This window comes from Thermobia domestica, chromosome 15 (genome assembly GCF_964235325.1).
Source record: "Thermobia domestica chromosome 15, izTheDome1.hap1.1, whole genome shotgun sequence".
Lineage (NCBI taxonomy): Eukaryota > Metazoa > Arthropoda > Insecta > Zygentoma > Lepismatidae > Thermobia > Thermobia domestica.
Genome location: NC_137468.1, coordinates 171709078 through 171724277, shown reverse-complemented (window position 1 = coordinate 171724277; position 15200 = coordinate 171709078). Strand labels below are relative to the sequence as shown.

Here is a 15200-nt window from a genome sequence, read left to right as displayed (position 1 = left end):
GGACTTCTTCAAATGGCGCTTTCCATGGCGTTGAGTCGAGTTCGGACGGTAAATGGCCTCTGAAAAGCTTGCAACCAGGAGTAGGACAATATACCACTGCTATAGCTGCAATGAAGTGTACTATTGTAGAAACTGAGATGTCGTGCATTAGTCCATATCAGTGGCCATTACACGAGCATCATCAATAATGGTAGGGTGAAGCATCTTAGGTAAGCAAGAACTTCAATTCTCTTCCCATTTCTTTTTACAACTACTGCACCCAAGTAGTTCACAAGCCGTTCTTTATATATCTGATATATTTAGTTCGATCTTCAGTCAGATTTATTTGTTTCATATCCTTCACTGGAGTATAAATCCAAATCATATTTCTTTCAAACCTCACTTTACTTTCCACCACCTTACTATAAATACTCTGGAGCAGTAAACCAGGAACCTGGGTTCGATTTCAGATTTAATTTTCTCTCAACTTCAATTTCTCTCTTATAAAAATATTATATAAAATACCGGTTAATTACTCAATTTGTCAACATGTCCAGAGACTTTAATGTTGGTCTTTTGCTCCCACACATTTTACACACTGAGTATGTGATACTGTACTAGTTACTCTGTCACGTCCTACATAGAATGTGGATGTGATAAGCGATGTTAATGTTAATGCAGCGTTTCCCAACCGGTGTGCCGTGAATGGGCCGCTGGTGTGCCGCGAGGAATCGAAACAAGATTATTAATTTTATAGTAATCAAATTGCAAAACGTAGGGGAAAATGTATATTTGTATTTCACATTACTATGAACCTCTACTATGAATCAACAATTTTAAGTTTCATACCAGGTTACTGTTCTGTATATTTCTAATATTGAAAAAAAAATGGTTATATTGTTATGATCATTATTGCTTCTTTATTATTGAAGACTATTTCGTAACTTGAAAATCTAAAATATAATTCAATCCTTTCGACAAAATACCTACATTTGTGTTTTAAAAGTAAAAGAGATTTGTTTGTTCATTCGTTATTTAGTGATCTTCCTTCTTAGTAAAAGGTTGGATACAGTTTTTAAAAGAAAGCGTATTTTTAAAAACTTTAGTCCAATATTTTATTGCAATTGTCTTCTATTCTTAAATTAGAATGAAAGATAAGCATAATGATTTACCACGGGGAAAAAAACAGTGATAGGGCTTTCTTCTCTGTAAGAACGAGATCAATAATCACAGAAAAATACCAATGTTTTGTATTCACAAGTAATAATATCTGTAAGTGTGCCGCGAAAATCCAAGTAACACCCGTAGTGTGCCGCAAGTTGAAAAAGGTTGGGAAACGCTGTGTTAATGGTTGCTTAACTGTTAATGGTTGATCGAAGTTAACCCCCCCCCTTTTTAGCAGTGAGGCTATATGAGACAGCACCTATTGTTTTAAGTGGGACCTGAACCTGGTTTGTATCAGAGGTAGGTACGAGGGATGATCGAAAAAGAAAAGATTACAAAGCATAAAACTGTTATGTTATTAACTCTTGGTGCATATTAGAAGACTTAGGATTCTGAAGCGGACATTAGAAATAATGACTCGCTGGAAAATTGGTTAAGAGTAGAAGTGAGATCAGTGGTGCGGTTGCTGTGGGCCAAAAACACTATACCTGCTGACATTCATAGGCAGATTGTAGAGGTGTATGAAAAGGGCTAAATTTCAAAGCAAGGAATTGGCATCGTGTCTTTTAAGAAAGACGGACCAATATTGTTTATGACAACCCTGGACAGAGACAGACCAAGTACTTCAACGACTGCCGTTACGCTTGGAACGACTAGAACACCCCTTCAACAGCTCTGACCTAGCCCCGGCTGGCCACCGTTATCTGGAATGTGATGTCAAAACCGCTACCTCACGGTGGCTACGAGAACTTACAACTGAATTTCTATGCAAATGGTAGAAAACTATCTGCCGTTGTGATAAGGACTATTGGTGAGTGCCCTCTATCATCAGGTGTGTTGAACTTCCAATTATGTCTCACACACAAGCCATAACTGGTTTTGTAATATTTTCTTCGATCATCCCTCGCATCTCCACCGGAAATCGAAGCACAGACCGCGCGTTAGGTACTACGTCATGGAGGGGGATACTTGTTTGTTGTTATGGACAGTTCTAGTCAGACATGTTTGCCAAGGTCGGTTGTAAAGCTTACTGTACTGTAATACTCACGTACACTCGTGATACATGAATGGAAAACACTAAATATCCTCACAGCTTCAGAAATGCAGATCTCTTATCAGTTAAAAATTCCATGTCACGTCCAATCACATCCAATTCTCATTCCGATAGTTTTTACCATACTTCGACTGGTCCGTCTTCAATTCATCTTATAAGTAAACACAGGTAGTTGTGGCAAAATGCCATTTTTACAAGAAAGCATGAATAAATGCCATTTATTATAACACTGTTCGACAAAATTCAACTTCAAAAAATTTTTCTCCATGAAAGCAGGTTTTTTTTTTATAGTTTTCGAGCTGCTGAAAACGAATCTGATCTTAATTTTGGTCCTGCACCCTCAGATTTTGAAATAATGTCAATTATAGTAGATTTTGGTTAAAATCTTAAGGAAATCGCAGAAATGTAGGTTTGAAGCCTCTCTACTCCTTTCCTAACTATCTCAGAATAACAAATAATACCTCGTTGGAAAGGACATGGAACACACACTCCAACGGTAAGCATTTATTACCCATCGAAATCAATGTGTAGAAGAAGAAGAAAAATATTGAAAAAAAAACTGGGAAAAACGGGTTTTTTGAAGAAATTTAGAGAAGTTTGCAACACTGACAGTCACGGTACGCAAACATAAGCTCAGTAACCCATATCCCATACATTCAGGTGTGTTATATTAAAAACTCAGATATCTCAAGTGCAAGGAGAGTGAAACAGTGTGAAAGTAATTTAAAAAGGAGGGAAAATTTAATATTTGGAGAAATTGAGAAAAAGTTTGCAACACTTACACTTACGACACTTACACATAAGCTCAGTAACACACATCCAATACATTCATTATATTAAAAGAGTCATAGAGATTGCTGTTTACTAGGCGAGAAAAAATTGGTTAACTCGAGTAAACAAAGAAATATATGTACAATACGAATATTCACATTGTGATACAGAAATATATATGTGACCAAAGAACACTACATATGATTCATTTAGTACATTGTTTTGCGTTTGACCTTCTTCGTGTGGGTGTCTTCGGTGTCCCTAACCAATCCCCAACAATAGTCCGCAAGCATATTCGGTTTCCATCCACTTTGGTAACGTCTTTCCATTGCTGCTATTGTTTGGTGAAACTTTTCGCCATGCTTTATCACTTACGTCGCACAGTCATTTAGACTTCAGTGGAAAGAAGCCTAGATGACTGTGTAGAAAGTGAATTTTCAGCGACATGTTATATGCATGCTTTACGTAATTATTCAAAAAGTTGTCCACGAGTGTTTATGTAGTTCTCATCCTTTGTCTTGCCTAAGAAACCGGAACACAAACTCTTGAATGATACCCAACACTGCAGCACTGCAAGAGGGCTAAGCGCTGCATCAAAGTTATGGTCCCGCATTAGATCTCTTATCTGGGTGTCAACAAACACACCAGCCTTCACTTTGTTAGCGCTGAGATTCGGCAATTTAGTGTCAAATACTAAAAATCCAGGTCCACTCTTGTACATTCCAACCACAAAAGGTTTCATAGGCCAAGTTTTACATGGAGTGGAGGGAGATATAGGTCTTCAAATTTAACTAGAGAGGGGTTGCAACATTCTTAACACCTACTTGCATTGTACTGCGTCGTGGTCATTCTTTCCTCTGGTAGTGACTATCTCGGGCTCGAGAGTCCCATTCGCATAAGAAACAGCAATGTTTTGTGTATCCATTCTGTAGTCCTGTAAGTATGCTATAACTTTGAAATCGGCAACAATGTGCTACATAAGAACATTGTACTGAACTTTTTCTAATATAAGTTTCACTATGTCATACGTTTCTTTCACCTGTGTGTCATAAGCAATTGGTACAGTTGGGAGGATATTGCCATTATGCATTAAAACTGCCTTAAGACTGCTCTTTGAGGAGTCTATAAAAAGTCTCCACTCCCGTGCCACATGTGTCGTACCAAGAGTAGCAAACAAACCATTGACATCAGAACAAAAACAAAGTGTATCTTCCTGTTGAAAAAAAAAAACTCTGAATGGTGCATGTCGTTTCCTGTATGAACAAACGATGGCACTTATGTCAAGTAAATTCCATTGTTTAAGTCTGGATCCAAGAATTTCAGCCTGCCACTAGGTTAGTTTCAAATCTTGAACAGTGTCATTTAAATCACTTTCTGTTACAAAATGTGTGTTGTTTCTTTCTTCAAATTCAAAATCTGACTCTGAGCTCTCCGATTCTGAAGAAGCTACGTTTGTTTTCTCCTCTTCCAGAGACCATGTTGCTGGAGGTACAGGAATTGGAACATTATCACTGTGTTTGACAGGTCTTATTGCAATCGAAATATTGTCAGGTTTTTTTTTTTTTTTTTTTTTTTTTTTTTTTCTTTCTTTTTTTTTTCTTTCCTTACTTCCCTTTCATGCCTTGAATGTATACAGCACAAAAGTAGCAGTCACTTACGTGGTTGGCGGCTCACGCCATATCTTCGGAACACCAAATGACATTTTACTTTGACGTTTGTTATTCAACCACGACCGAAATGCCAAGCACACTTATTACATATTGTACTAAGTACCCACTGCCCATCTTCATCAATTTTGCTGTCGAAGTATATAGTTCGTAAGCCTTCTTCGCCAAAAGTATTAATTTTCCCCTCTTAGCCTTAACTATGTATTCTCCACAGGCATAACAAAAATTATCTGAGTGGGTAACACAATCTCGAGGCATTGTGACAGCCACAAAAACACTTACACGATAGGAAGACGTGTACAAACTCCCTGCCTCACGCTCAAACCTTCAGACAACTGAGCAACAGTAGAGTAGTGACTGGGAGGGAAGAAAAATACAATGTTGCCAGGCTTCAATAGGCCACTTTTTTCTCACAAATTGGAATATTGGATATAATTCAAGAAATTCTGACCGTGTTTCTTTTTGCCATAAAAAAGTTGACATTTTTCAAAACAATCGTTGACAATTTACATGCATGGTCAGAATTTCTAAACTTACATTCAGGTAAAATACAGATGCTACCTGAACAGATTAGATGTTCGTTACTGAGCTTGTGTGAGTATCGCAAGTGTAAGTGTTGCAAACTTTTTTCAATTTCCCCAAATATTAAATTTTCCCTCCTTTTTAAATTACTTTCAGACTGTTTTACTCCCCTTGTGTTTGAGATATCTCTGAGTTTTTAATATAACACACCTGAATGTATGGGATATGAGTTACTAAGCTTATGTTTGCGTACCGTGACTGTCAGTGTTGCAAACGTCTCTAAAATTCTTCAAAAAAACCCGTTATTCCCAGTTTTTTCAATATTTTTCTTCTTCTTCTTCTACACATTGAGCGCGATGGGTAATAAATGCTTACCGTTGGAATTTGTGTTTCATGCCCTTTCCAACGAGGTATTATTTGTTATTCTGGGATAGTTAGGAAAGAAGTAGAGAGGCTTCATGCCTACAGTTCTGTGATTTCCTTAAAATTTTAACCAAAATCTACTATAATTGACATTATTTCAAAATCTGAGGGTGCAGAGCCAAAATTAAGATCAGATTAGTTTTCAGCAGCTCGAAAACTATAAGGAACACCTGCTTTCATGCAGAAAAATTTTTCACTGTCGACCAGTGTAATCATTGACAGTATTTGCCGTTTTATGGTCACTTAAGTTTTGTTCACCTTCCTACTGGAAATTAAGTCAAATTGTTTGTCGTTATTGTGAAATGGACCTTACTTGTGATATGGAATTTAATGCTCCCCACCGGAGAGGATAAATTATTATTGACCAACCAAATACATCAAATGCACACTTGATATTACTATGAATTCCAAGGTTGTGATGTGCTTTAAAATATAATCCTATTGATATATACCGAATGGCGTTCATTCTAACTTTAGAACCACTTTGCCTTAACTAACATTGTACCACTTATTTATTAAAACTGATTTGCTTTGACAAGATTTAATTTTTAATTACTGTATATAATGTATGATTATTTTCATGTCTCTAACGTACCTTAACGGATATATGACATACCTTGGGTGTGGACAACCTAAAGAAAATGCGTATGATATATGAAATCAGAAATGAACTACACTCAAATCTGGATACGTGGGACTTTGATAACTCAAAAATCTCTATTACTGGGAATCTTGCCTTACACAACAGAAGTATGAACTGAGGTTAATTGTTTGGTCAGATTCATTAGCGTATTTTATCTGCAATTTTGTTTATGACAATATTGTTTCAATAATTTGTAATTTTCTTTCTAATTGTTCGTTTTGATGTATTTTGGTCATTGATACTTTCAAAGTCATACTTATTAATTAATGCTATTTACAATCCTCATTGCAGATTAATGGATTTAATGTAAACTTTTGGTAAATTAATGAGAAAAATACAAAGAACGTATTTATCTTTCCAATATAAACTGCCATTTCTTTAATGCTATTTTTAAAATTTGTTTAACTATTTGTCTGTTATTTTCGGTGTTTCATTTTGTCAACTGCCGGTTTTTACTCAAAGCTGCGTACGTATTAACGGTTATAGATTTTGTTCAGGTCTTCATTTGAGCCTGGTATCACTACAATTTACACGTTCTCATTATTTTTGGCATTTAAACACACTAAAATGCCAAAAATAATACACTAAATAATAAATTTTAATATAATATATACATTAAATAAAAATTTCTAACCTTTAATATTGAATTACAATATAAATCTCAATTCCAACCCCTCTTGATCATCATCTGATCACTATCTCGTAACAGTTTACTTCATTTAAAGCTTACAGTAACCTGACATATTAGTAACTATTGAACGTTTAGGTTTTATTTAAAAGATTTTAAAAACTTATGTTTAATATCAATTATCCAGATAGAATATTGAATCTTTATTAGATCCTTCTCGTGGCAGATCTATTTTGTATAGCCAGTCTAATCGCACGCATTCACATAATGTAGATAAGGCAAAATTGTTTTATTTTACACACCAGTAGGAAACAGATCAGCAAATCCACTGCCGAAGAACTCTTGGAATACTTCCTCTGGATCTCGGAAAGTGAAATGTGGGAATCCGCCAAAGGTGAACTCGAAGTCTTCATCATGGTGGGTGCCGCCTCTTCTTGGCATTCCGCCGCTCATCAAACCTTCTTTGCCATACTGGTCATACACTTTGCGCTTCTTTTCTGGAAGAAACAAACAGAAATATTATACAATACGCAATTACAGGTTCAAAACAAACGCAACATCCGTAATAACTATCCAACACAACGAATCAATAAAGTACATATGTAATTAAGGTCGTAATGAAAAGAAAGTAAAATATCACATTATACAAAACAGTATGTAAATTTAAATTATTCAAGTTGTTGTGAAGTGATTCCACATTTTGTCACTCCAGTCCTATTTACGGAAAGTCCGTGGCTCACAATAAACTAATTTCAAAAACGTTACTCACTAACTTATTTAAAAATTTTTAGCACATTTCGAGGCATTCGAAATTTACTTTTTACTTCAGTAATGACCATATTGATAGTTTTGATTAACGAGAAAGTGTATTTTGTATGACCAAAGCTTGTTTTTCAGTTCAAAAAACTATTTTCAATAATTTGTAAAATCTTTATCAAAGAGATATCTTTAAAGAATATTAAATGCACTGAGCTCTAATTTCTTTTATGCTTAGGAGTTCTGACAACTTCGGTCACTCTCTGACCAAACGTGTTTTAAGGTTGAGTAGGTTGGTTTTGAGCTGAACGTCCCTACATGAAACCCGAATCACTCGAGTTCCCACCAGGAACCGAATCCATGTCTCACGTGCTAAAGACATGTATGATAACCATATGGCCATGAGAAAGTTCTTGAGATTTAGAAGTTGAGGTTAAAAGCACAAGTTAGTACTTGAAGTGGGGATGATTAGATTGTAAGTATGATATATAATATGAAGAAATTTCCCAGATATTGCTAGGAGTCGTCTTATAAAATGGGCGGCATGGTCACCTAACTTCAATTTTCATGAATTTTGCATGTGGGGAACTCTGGGATGTGGTGTATACCGTAAAAATGTAATGATCAATCAGATGTTACATCTTAGTGTGCGTATGATTAATGTGTAAATATGATTAATGAACAGACCTTCCCCGTCGAAGTTGACTCGTAGTATAAATGATAGAAGTAATATAGTTGCAAATCCTAATGAAAGAACATTGCAGTATTTTTAGCTTTTCCTTAATGATCTGAAACTTGCGATTGCATCTCACAACATTAATAGTTCAGTAAAATGAGCTGACGACATTTGAGTTTGATACGAACGTTTTTCTCGACTTCTGGATACTATTTTCCAGGGTCTACTTTAAGTAAACAAAACCTTGCAATGCAATGTTGCAGAATTACCGACGCCAGAGGAAGCAAGATATGAGCAACAATGCGAGTTGTAATGTGGGCCTATTATTACTCTACGTTCCACAGTTGCCGAGCTCGAGAACTCTAAAGCTGACGTCGATTTTACTTTAAGTAAAACCGTTTATTCCCTAGAACAATGTAGTTTTACTGAAATATCGGAATATATTCGTTATATTGCTAATAATTATTAATTTATTGATTATGAAGTTTAACGTTTCTTTTCAACAACAAGGCTACGTAACTGGGGAGTTACTGTTTAAAATGGGAACCGAACTACTACTTAGGTTTGTAATCGAGGTGAGTAGCTCATAGGCATTTGACCACGAGATCATGCGCACAAATAACGGATGCTAATTATTAGTTATGATTGGGCCAAGTATTGTCCTATTATACGTTGTAACAGAAAGACATATATAATAAAAATGTGAGAATGTTCCTAAATTTTACTTATTTATTTCTGTTTTGAAACCCGTATAAGGCAAGCGGTTAAGGGAATGTGATATTCAAATCTTTCACTAGTTTCGAACTTTCTAGCCACCCTGTAGAGCCGTAGCAAAAGAAGAGCACTTGTTTCGATCATTCATTTTACTAATGACTGGTAGGATTAATACGTGTAAAAATTAAAAACAGGTATGACTACAATCTCACTTACTCTTCACATTATGTAATGAGATTGGGGGACCATGAAGACGTACTAATTAATCATGGCAAAACTTGACATGTGCATTTGTACAAGGAAGTAAATTTCACGCTTAAGAATTAAATTTAGAACATTTTCACTTCACTGCTGAAAATGATATAATGCTAAATAGGAACTTTCTAATTAAGCCACTACTATCAAATTTTTCCACCATATAGATCTCAGTGTGACCAACTAGTAGAGTAAATGCAGAAAATGGCCATAAGTGTAACCGCATATTTTTCCACCTTCGTATTGATTTGGTTGTACGGTTGAAATAAGTTTACTCGTAAAAATGTACATACAGAAATGATTGAAGTTACAGAAGTCGACGCATTTCAGGTGAATGAAGAACCTGTCTGCGGGGTGGGTGCCGCAACTGATGACACTTTGCCACAAACGATGCAAACCTATAAACAGTTTTAAGAAATATGCAACGGACTTCATTACGTTGGTTCCTATCCACAGATACTACACTCTAAAAACGAAGTCACAGTCGAAACAATGGCAATCTGATTCTCCATCCCCAGAAAAGATTCTGTGTGAAGCCTAACGAAAAGATAATACGTCTTCTGACTTACTATATTCTACCTGGGAAGACCATTACCGCTGAATATTCCGCACAGGTTTTGGTCTATTACAAAAAATAAATTAAGGCAGGCAAGTTTGGTTTATCAAAAAAAAGAAAGTAATCTTGAACACGACAGTGCTCGCTCCCATATGGATGTCGTTGCAATGGCAAAAACTAGAGTTGGAATAGGATTTGCTGCCAGCAGCCTTATTTGTCATATTTGGCTTCATCAGACTTTCATCTCTTCAGAAGAAAAATAGACAAACTTCCATTTCTTCAAACTACGAGTTTATCGAAATAATGATGTATTTTGGAGGCATTGAGGAATCCGATGGCATAAAAGCTTTAGGACGGCATTGGACAACATGTATTACTATCAAGTGAGACTATGTTGACGAAAGAAAGATGGAAAGAAAATCATCAAGTGAAAAACCAATGTTTTGTAAAGTCATTCTGAGAACTTCTCAAAAGACCCTCCTGTCCTTGTAATACTTCTGTAAGTTTTATCTCTGAACCTTCTTTGTTATTCTTGAAGAATGTTGATATCAGTTATAAAGATATGTTCTCAGCGAAATATCTATTTCTTCCTTCAATTCTTGAAAAATTGTCATGTTGAATTATGTAATTTGAAGATGTTAAAAAACAGAACGACTAACTTCACATTACGATGGACGTACGTAAATGTTGTATTAAGCCCTCACGCGTTTATTACACGTAACGGTAAATTTTATTAATAAATAATAATAATAATAATAAAACTAATTTTAGCGCGCATTCTAAGGCTAAATTAAGGGTGTCTGCATGTCCCTAAAATATCTGATGAATCAGCAACAAATTTTGTGTCATTACAACTACTACTTGCTCTGTAACGAATGACAACTTTAGAGCAGGTCAAGGTTCATGCGCTTTTAATGAATAAATACTGGAATATACATACATAGCGTATACGCTATGCATTTTGATACCATCCAAAAGGAGCTGCTTTGTATTGTTAGGAATACGTTAAATGTAATGTAAACTTTCTTTAAATTTTTACTTCGCACCACTAGCATGTATGTTCAAGCTTTTATAACACCCTTTCTTCAACATGGAAATTCATAAGATGGTTCGATTTCAATGCTATCTGTCTACCCATTTTACTCACACCTTGTATTATAACTACGAAAACTGTGCTAATGGAAAGTAACTCGCTAAGCTCGTCATAACTAATTTCAACAATTCTAAATTATAAAAGTGGAAAATATTTTAAGCTCTTAACAGCACTAAAGATGCATAGTTCGAATAGTTACTACTTTCACAGCTTCTTTGAAGATGGAAATATAAGTAATCACTTGACATTTTCATACCGTATAAATAAAAACTACTACTGAGGTAGAATATTTTACATTCTATTTTTTTTTTCTTTATTAGAAAGTTTTTCATATTGATTTTTTTTTAAAAATTGTGAAAAAAAAAAAAACAATAAATTACTCAATTTGAACACTATTTTGAGGACAGTATCCCAATCTTTCAGTAACACAAAAGCAATCTGGAAATGGTTGGATATTTGCTGAAAATGCTAGTACCCGCATTACGTATCTAGTAATATTCTGTGCTGTAATGTGTACTGTATTTGCATATCAATTACCTAAGTTAAATCAGAAATAATTGGAAATTACTTTTTCGGTCCTTATTTTATTCACACTGTTTTGTGTATGAGTGTATGAATAAGCTGACAAAATGAAATTTTGCTTTTAACAAACGGTATTGGTATACAAAGAGTATACTGGACTCCTACTATAGTCAAGTACAATGCTGATATGCGTAATTCCTATAGTTATGACTTCAACAGTTATATTCATGGAATTGAATAATTTTATAATGGGAGATTTTCCCGGAAATTTGTATTCAAAATATAAATTTGAATTCCTTAAAAATAGCAATTAAGTAAGACTAAACGCAAACTGATCATCTAAGGTCTACGCCACCTAAGCTGACAGGCAATCAAAACGAACTCTCCTACTCCCCACCACTTTGCCACTGCAAAAAGGGGAAACAAGTCGCTGATCATGTCATGTCAAATCTGAATTTCCACCCATCTATTGCTCCTCTTTTTAGTTACTATCAATAACCGTTACCATAATAAATATAAAGATATTCGTTATTATTTATATATATTAAAGATTTCATTTTGATCGTATTTTTAATTTGAGTTATTTGAAATAACCACCACCACAAGTTAATTTCGATGGTTCTTTCATTTTTAAGAGTAAGAGATTGAGAGGCAAACCAATCATGCCGTTGTTCTATTTTTGTTTTAAATTTCAAAGAAAGAAGTCTTTATACAATTGGGTAATCGAATATGCAAAATATTGAATATACAGTAATCGAATAGCTATATAGAATACTGACATGTACAAAATATAGAAATAATTTTGTTATGTATAAATATTACATATAGTATCGTGTGTAATTCGTGCGAATATACTACTTGTATCAAATTGTAACGTATATTCACTCGTAAAATATTTTATATTTTTGTCCTTAGCGAAGCGAAAATTCATAATGTCTTGTAGTTAAGAAATGAAAATCTGAAAATGTCTATCTGTTAGAGGTTTGTACAAAACTCTCTTTTTTTAATCATTTGAAGTTAAGTTATATCATGTTGATGCTTTGATATTACCCATAAACTATTTGCTTCGTATCGTAAAATATTATCGTATGAATACGCAAAAACTTTTCAATTCCCAACTCTGTCATTGTTACCTCACCACCCCAACTACCAAATTACGAGGGACATACTGAAAGTCGTGAGAAACATATTTTGACAACCGTAATCTCTAGTTTGTAAGTGAAATCAAGTATATCAGATCAACCTATAGACCTTTCTTTCTTTCTTTCTTTTCAGACGTTGACACTGTTTGTTGCAAGCACGTAACCATAGGCAGGATTTTAAAAATGGCGGGCAGCGATGTTTCGTTTCGACAACGTGCTGTGATTGAATTCCTTGTAAAGAAGACCAGTCTGCTTCTGAAATTCACTGCAGACTGCAGCGTGCCTATGGAAATGTGTGCATGGGTGCCAGTAGTGTTAGGGTGTGGGTGAAACATTTTAAGGATGGAAACACACGAGTATCGAAGATGAGCCTCACAGCGGGTGCCCTCGAACTGCCTCCACGGAACGCAACAAAGGGTTGATGAGCTGATTAGGGGAGATAGGCGTATCACTGAATGAAATCGCTACAAAACTTGGTATTGAACATATTGCGATGCAAGAAATGATTCACAGCTTCGGTTATCGGAAGGTTTGTGGTCGTTGAGTTCCACGTTTATTAACGAAGGACTACCAGTGATTTCGACATGAAGGTGATAACTTCTTGACGAGTATTGTGACTGGAGATGAAAACTGGTTCCATCATTATCAACCTGAAACAAAACGACAGAATACGGAATGGCACCACTTGAATTCGCCACCGAAGAAGCAAGCGAAGTCAGTGTAATCGGTACGGAAAATTGAGGAGCATCTTCTAGGATGCACAGGGTTGCATTCTGGTTGACTGAGTCTGGACAAGCCATGAATTCTGCCCACTACTTCCAGACACTTTTGAACCTTCGTTGTGCCTTGCGGGATAAACGTCCTGGAAAGATCATCTTTCAACAGGATAATGCACGTTCGCATACTGTACGTGCCACTATGGAGCAGATCAGAAGATTTGGGTGGGAAACACTTCCATATCCTCTCTACAACCCCGACCTGGCACCCTCTAACTACAATCTTTTCGGTTTTGTAAAGAAACAGATGCGAGGCCATCGCTATGAGACACTGGAGGATATTAGACAAGCAGTGCTTCAGTGCCTACGGCCAGCTGAACGGAATTCTATCGCTAGGGTATTTTCAAACTTGCAGAACGATAGGAGAAATGTGTGCAAGAAAGAAAGAAAGAAAGAAAAAGAAAGAAGAAAAGAAAACTGAGACTATGTGGAAAAGTGAAAGGAAGGTCTGTAAATTGAAATATTTGGTTTCACTTACAAATGTTCCTCACGACTTTCAGTATTCACCTCGTAAATAACAAATGTTCAATTAAATTTACTATTAGACTAAAATATACTTATCTCACTAATAGATTGTGTTCCTACTGATCTGGAGGAATCTATTTCTTTGACTTTCCCTGACCTTTAGCACGAAATTCCCTGACTTTCATGACAGGTGTCGAATGATTTTGACATATAAATAAGGAATAAATAACGATGAATATTTATATATGAGAACATTTATTCTATACAGACAAATAGTAATTAATTGCTCATGCGTACATTCCACTTACCTCCCATAAATAGATATTATAAAGGTTGGCTAAGCTGAAATTGGTGTACAATTAATGTTAGAAAAAAAAAATTATAAAATTTCCCTGATTTCCAGTCTTTTTCCCTGACCTGCACCATTTTCCCTGACTTCCCTAACCAGTAGGAACTCTGTCATACAGATTAGTGTAATAAAGTATCTTATAATATGTTTAGAAATAAGAATATATTAAGAAAGTTTCAATTCATTCTTTAGACATATCCAGATACAATGTATACACCCAAACTTCCTGTCAGCTTGTCTGAAATGAACCATAGGTATAGGCTGAAGTAAAACATGCGTTTAAGATATTTGATAGTATTCTCCTGTTAGTTCCGTCAAAAAATGAAAAATTCTCTCTCCTTTTACAATACCCTTTTGTTTATCGGAAAAACGAGAGGAAAAAAAAAAAAACGGACGACAGCAGTAGTAATTTGTAGTAAACTTACTCCTTTATTTACTGCGTACCATATTTAATGTTGTATATTAACTGTACTGTTCTGGTGTTCCCTAAAACCACATCTACTGAAGAAGCTGTCAAGAAATACCGAAACAGTACACTTAAGAGTACTTTAAACCAGTGGTGCCCCAACCTTTATTTGACTGACGACATATCTATATTTTAATAGCGGTGTTTGTGAACAAAAAAATTCAGATCCAAATTGAAAGCGACTCTGTTTGTGACTCAAAAATAAAAGTGACTGTCTTTGTGACTTCATCACGTTTAAACCACCGAACCGATTTTAATCAAATTATCAACAGATGAGGTTCGGACCTGAGGTGGTTTTTATCATATCTCTCTGACGGTAGGGCTTAGGGTAGGAGGAGGAGAAGGGAGAGATATATAAAAATAAATAAAACTTAATAACTCTTGAACCACCCAACCGATCTCTATCAAATTTTCAACATATATGACATTCGGGCCTGGGATAATTTTTATCATGGCGTGCCCCGCAACATGGGGAGGGGAGAGGGATATATATATATATATATATAAAAAAAAAAAATCACCGAAAATTACCACTATTTTTCCTTAATCTAACTCAGCGAAATCGGGGTGCGTCTTAAA

At 35.3% G+C, this 15200-nt stretch overlaps 1 protein-coding gene across 4 annotated transcripts in view; it reads right to left on the bottom strand.

The window, feature by feature from the left end:
- The window catches only part of LOC145671359 (dnaJ homolog subfamily B member 6-like), a 169085-nt gene that overhangs the window by 12627 nt on the left and 141258 nt on the right, over positions 1-15200 (bottom strand). For all 4 annotated transcript variants that reach the window (XM_081740419.1, XM_081740422.1, XM_081740420.1 and 1 more), the window contains one exon: positions 7154-7348. In XM_081740419.1, coding sequence (XP_081596545.1) covers positions 7154-7348 — 195 coding nt within the window. The remainder of the gene's footprint in view (positions 1-7153; positions 7349-15200) is intronic.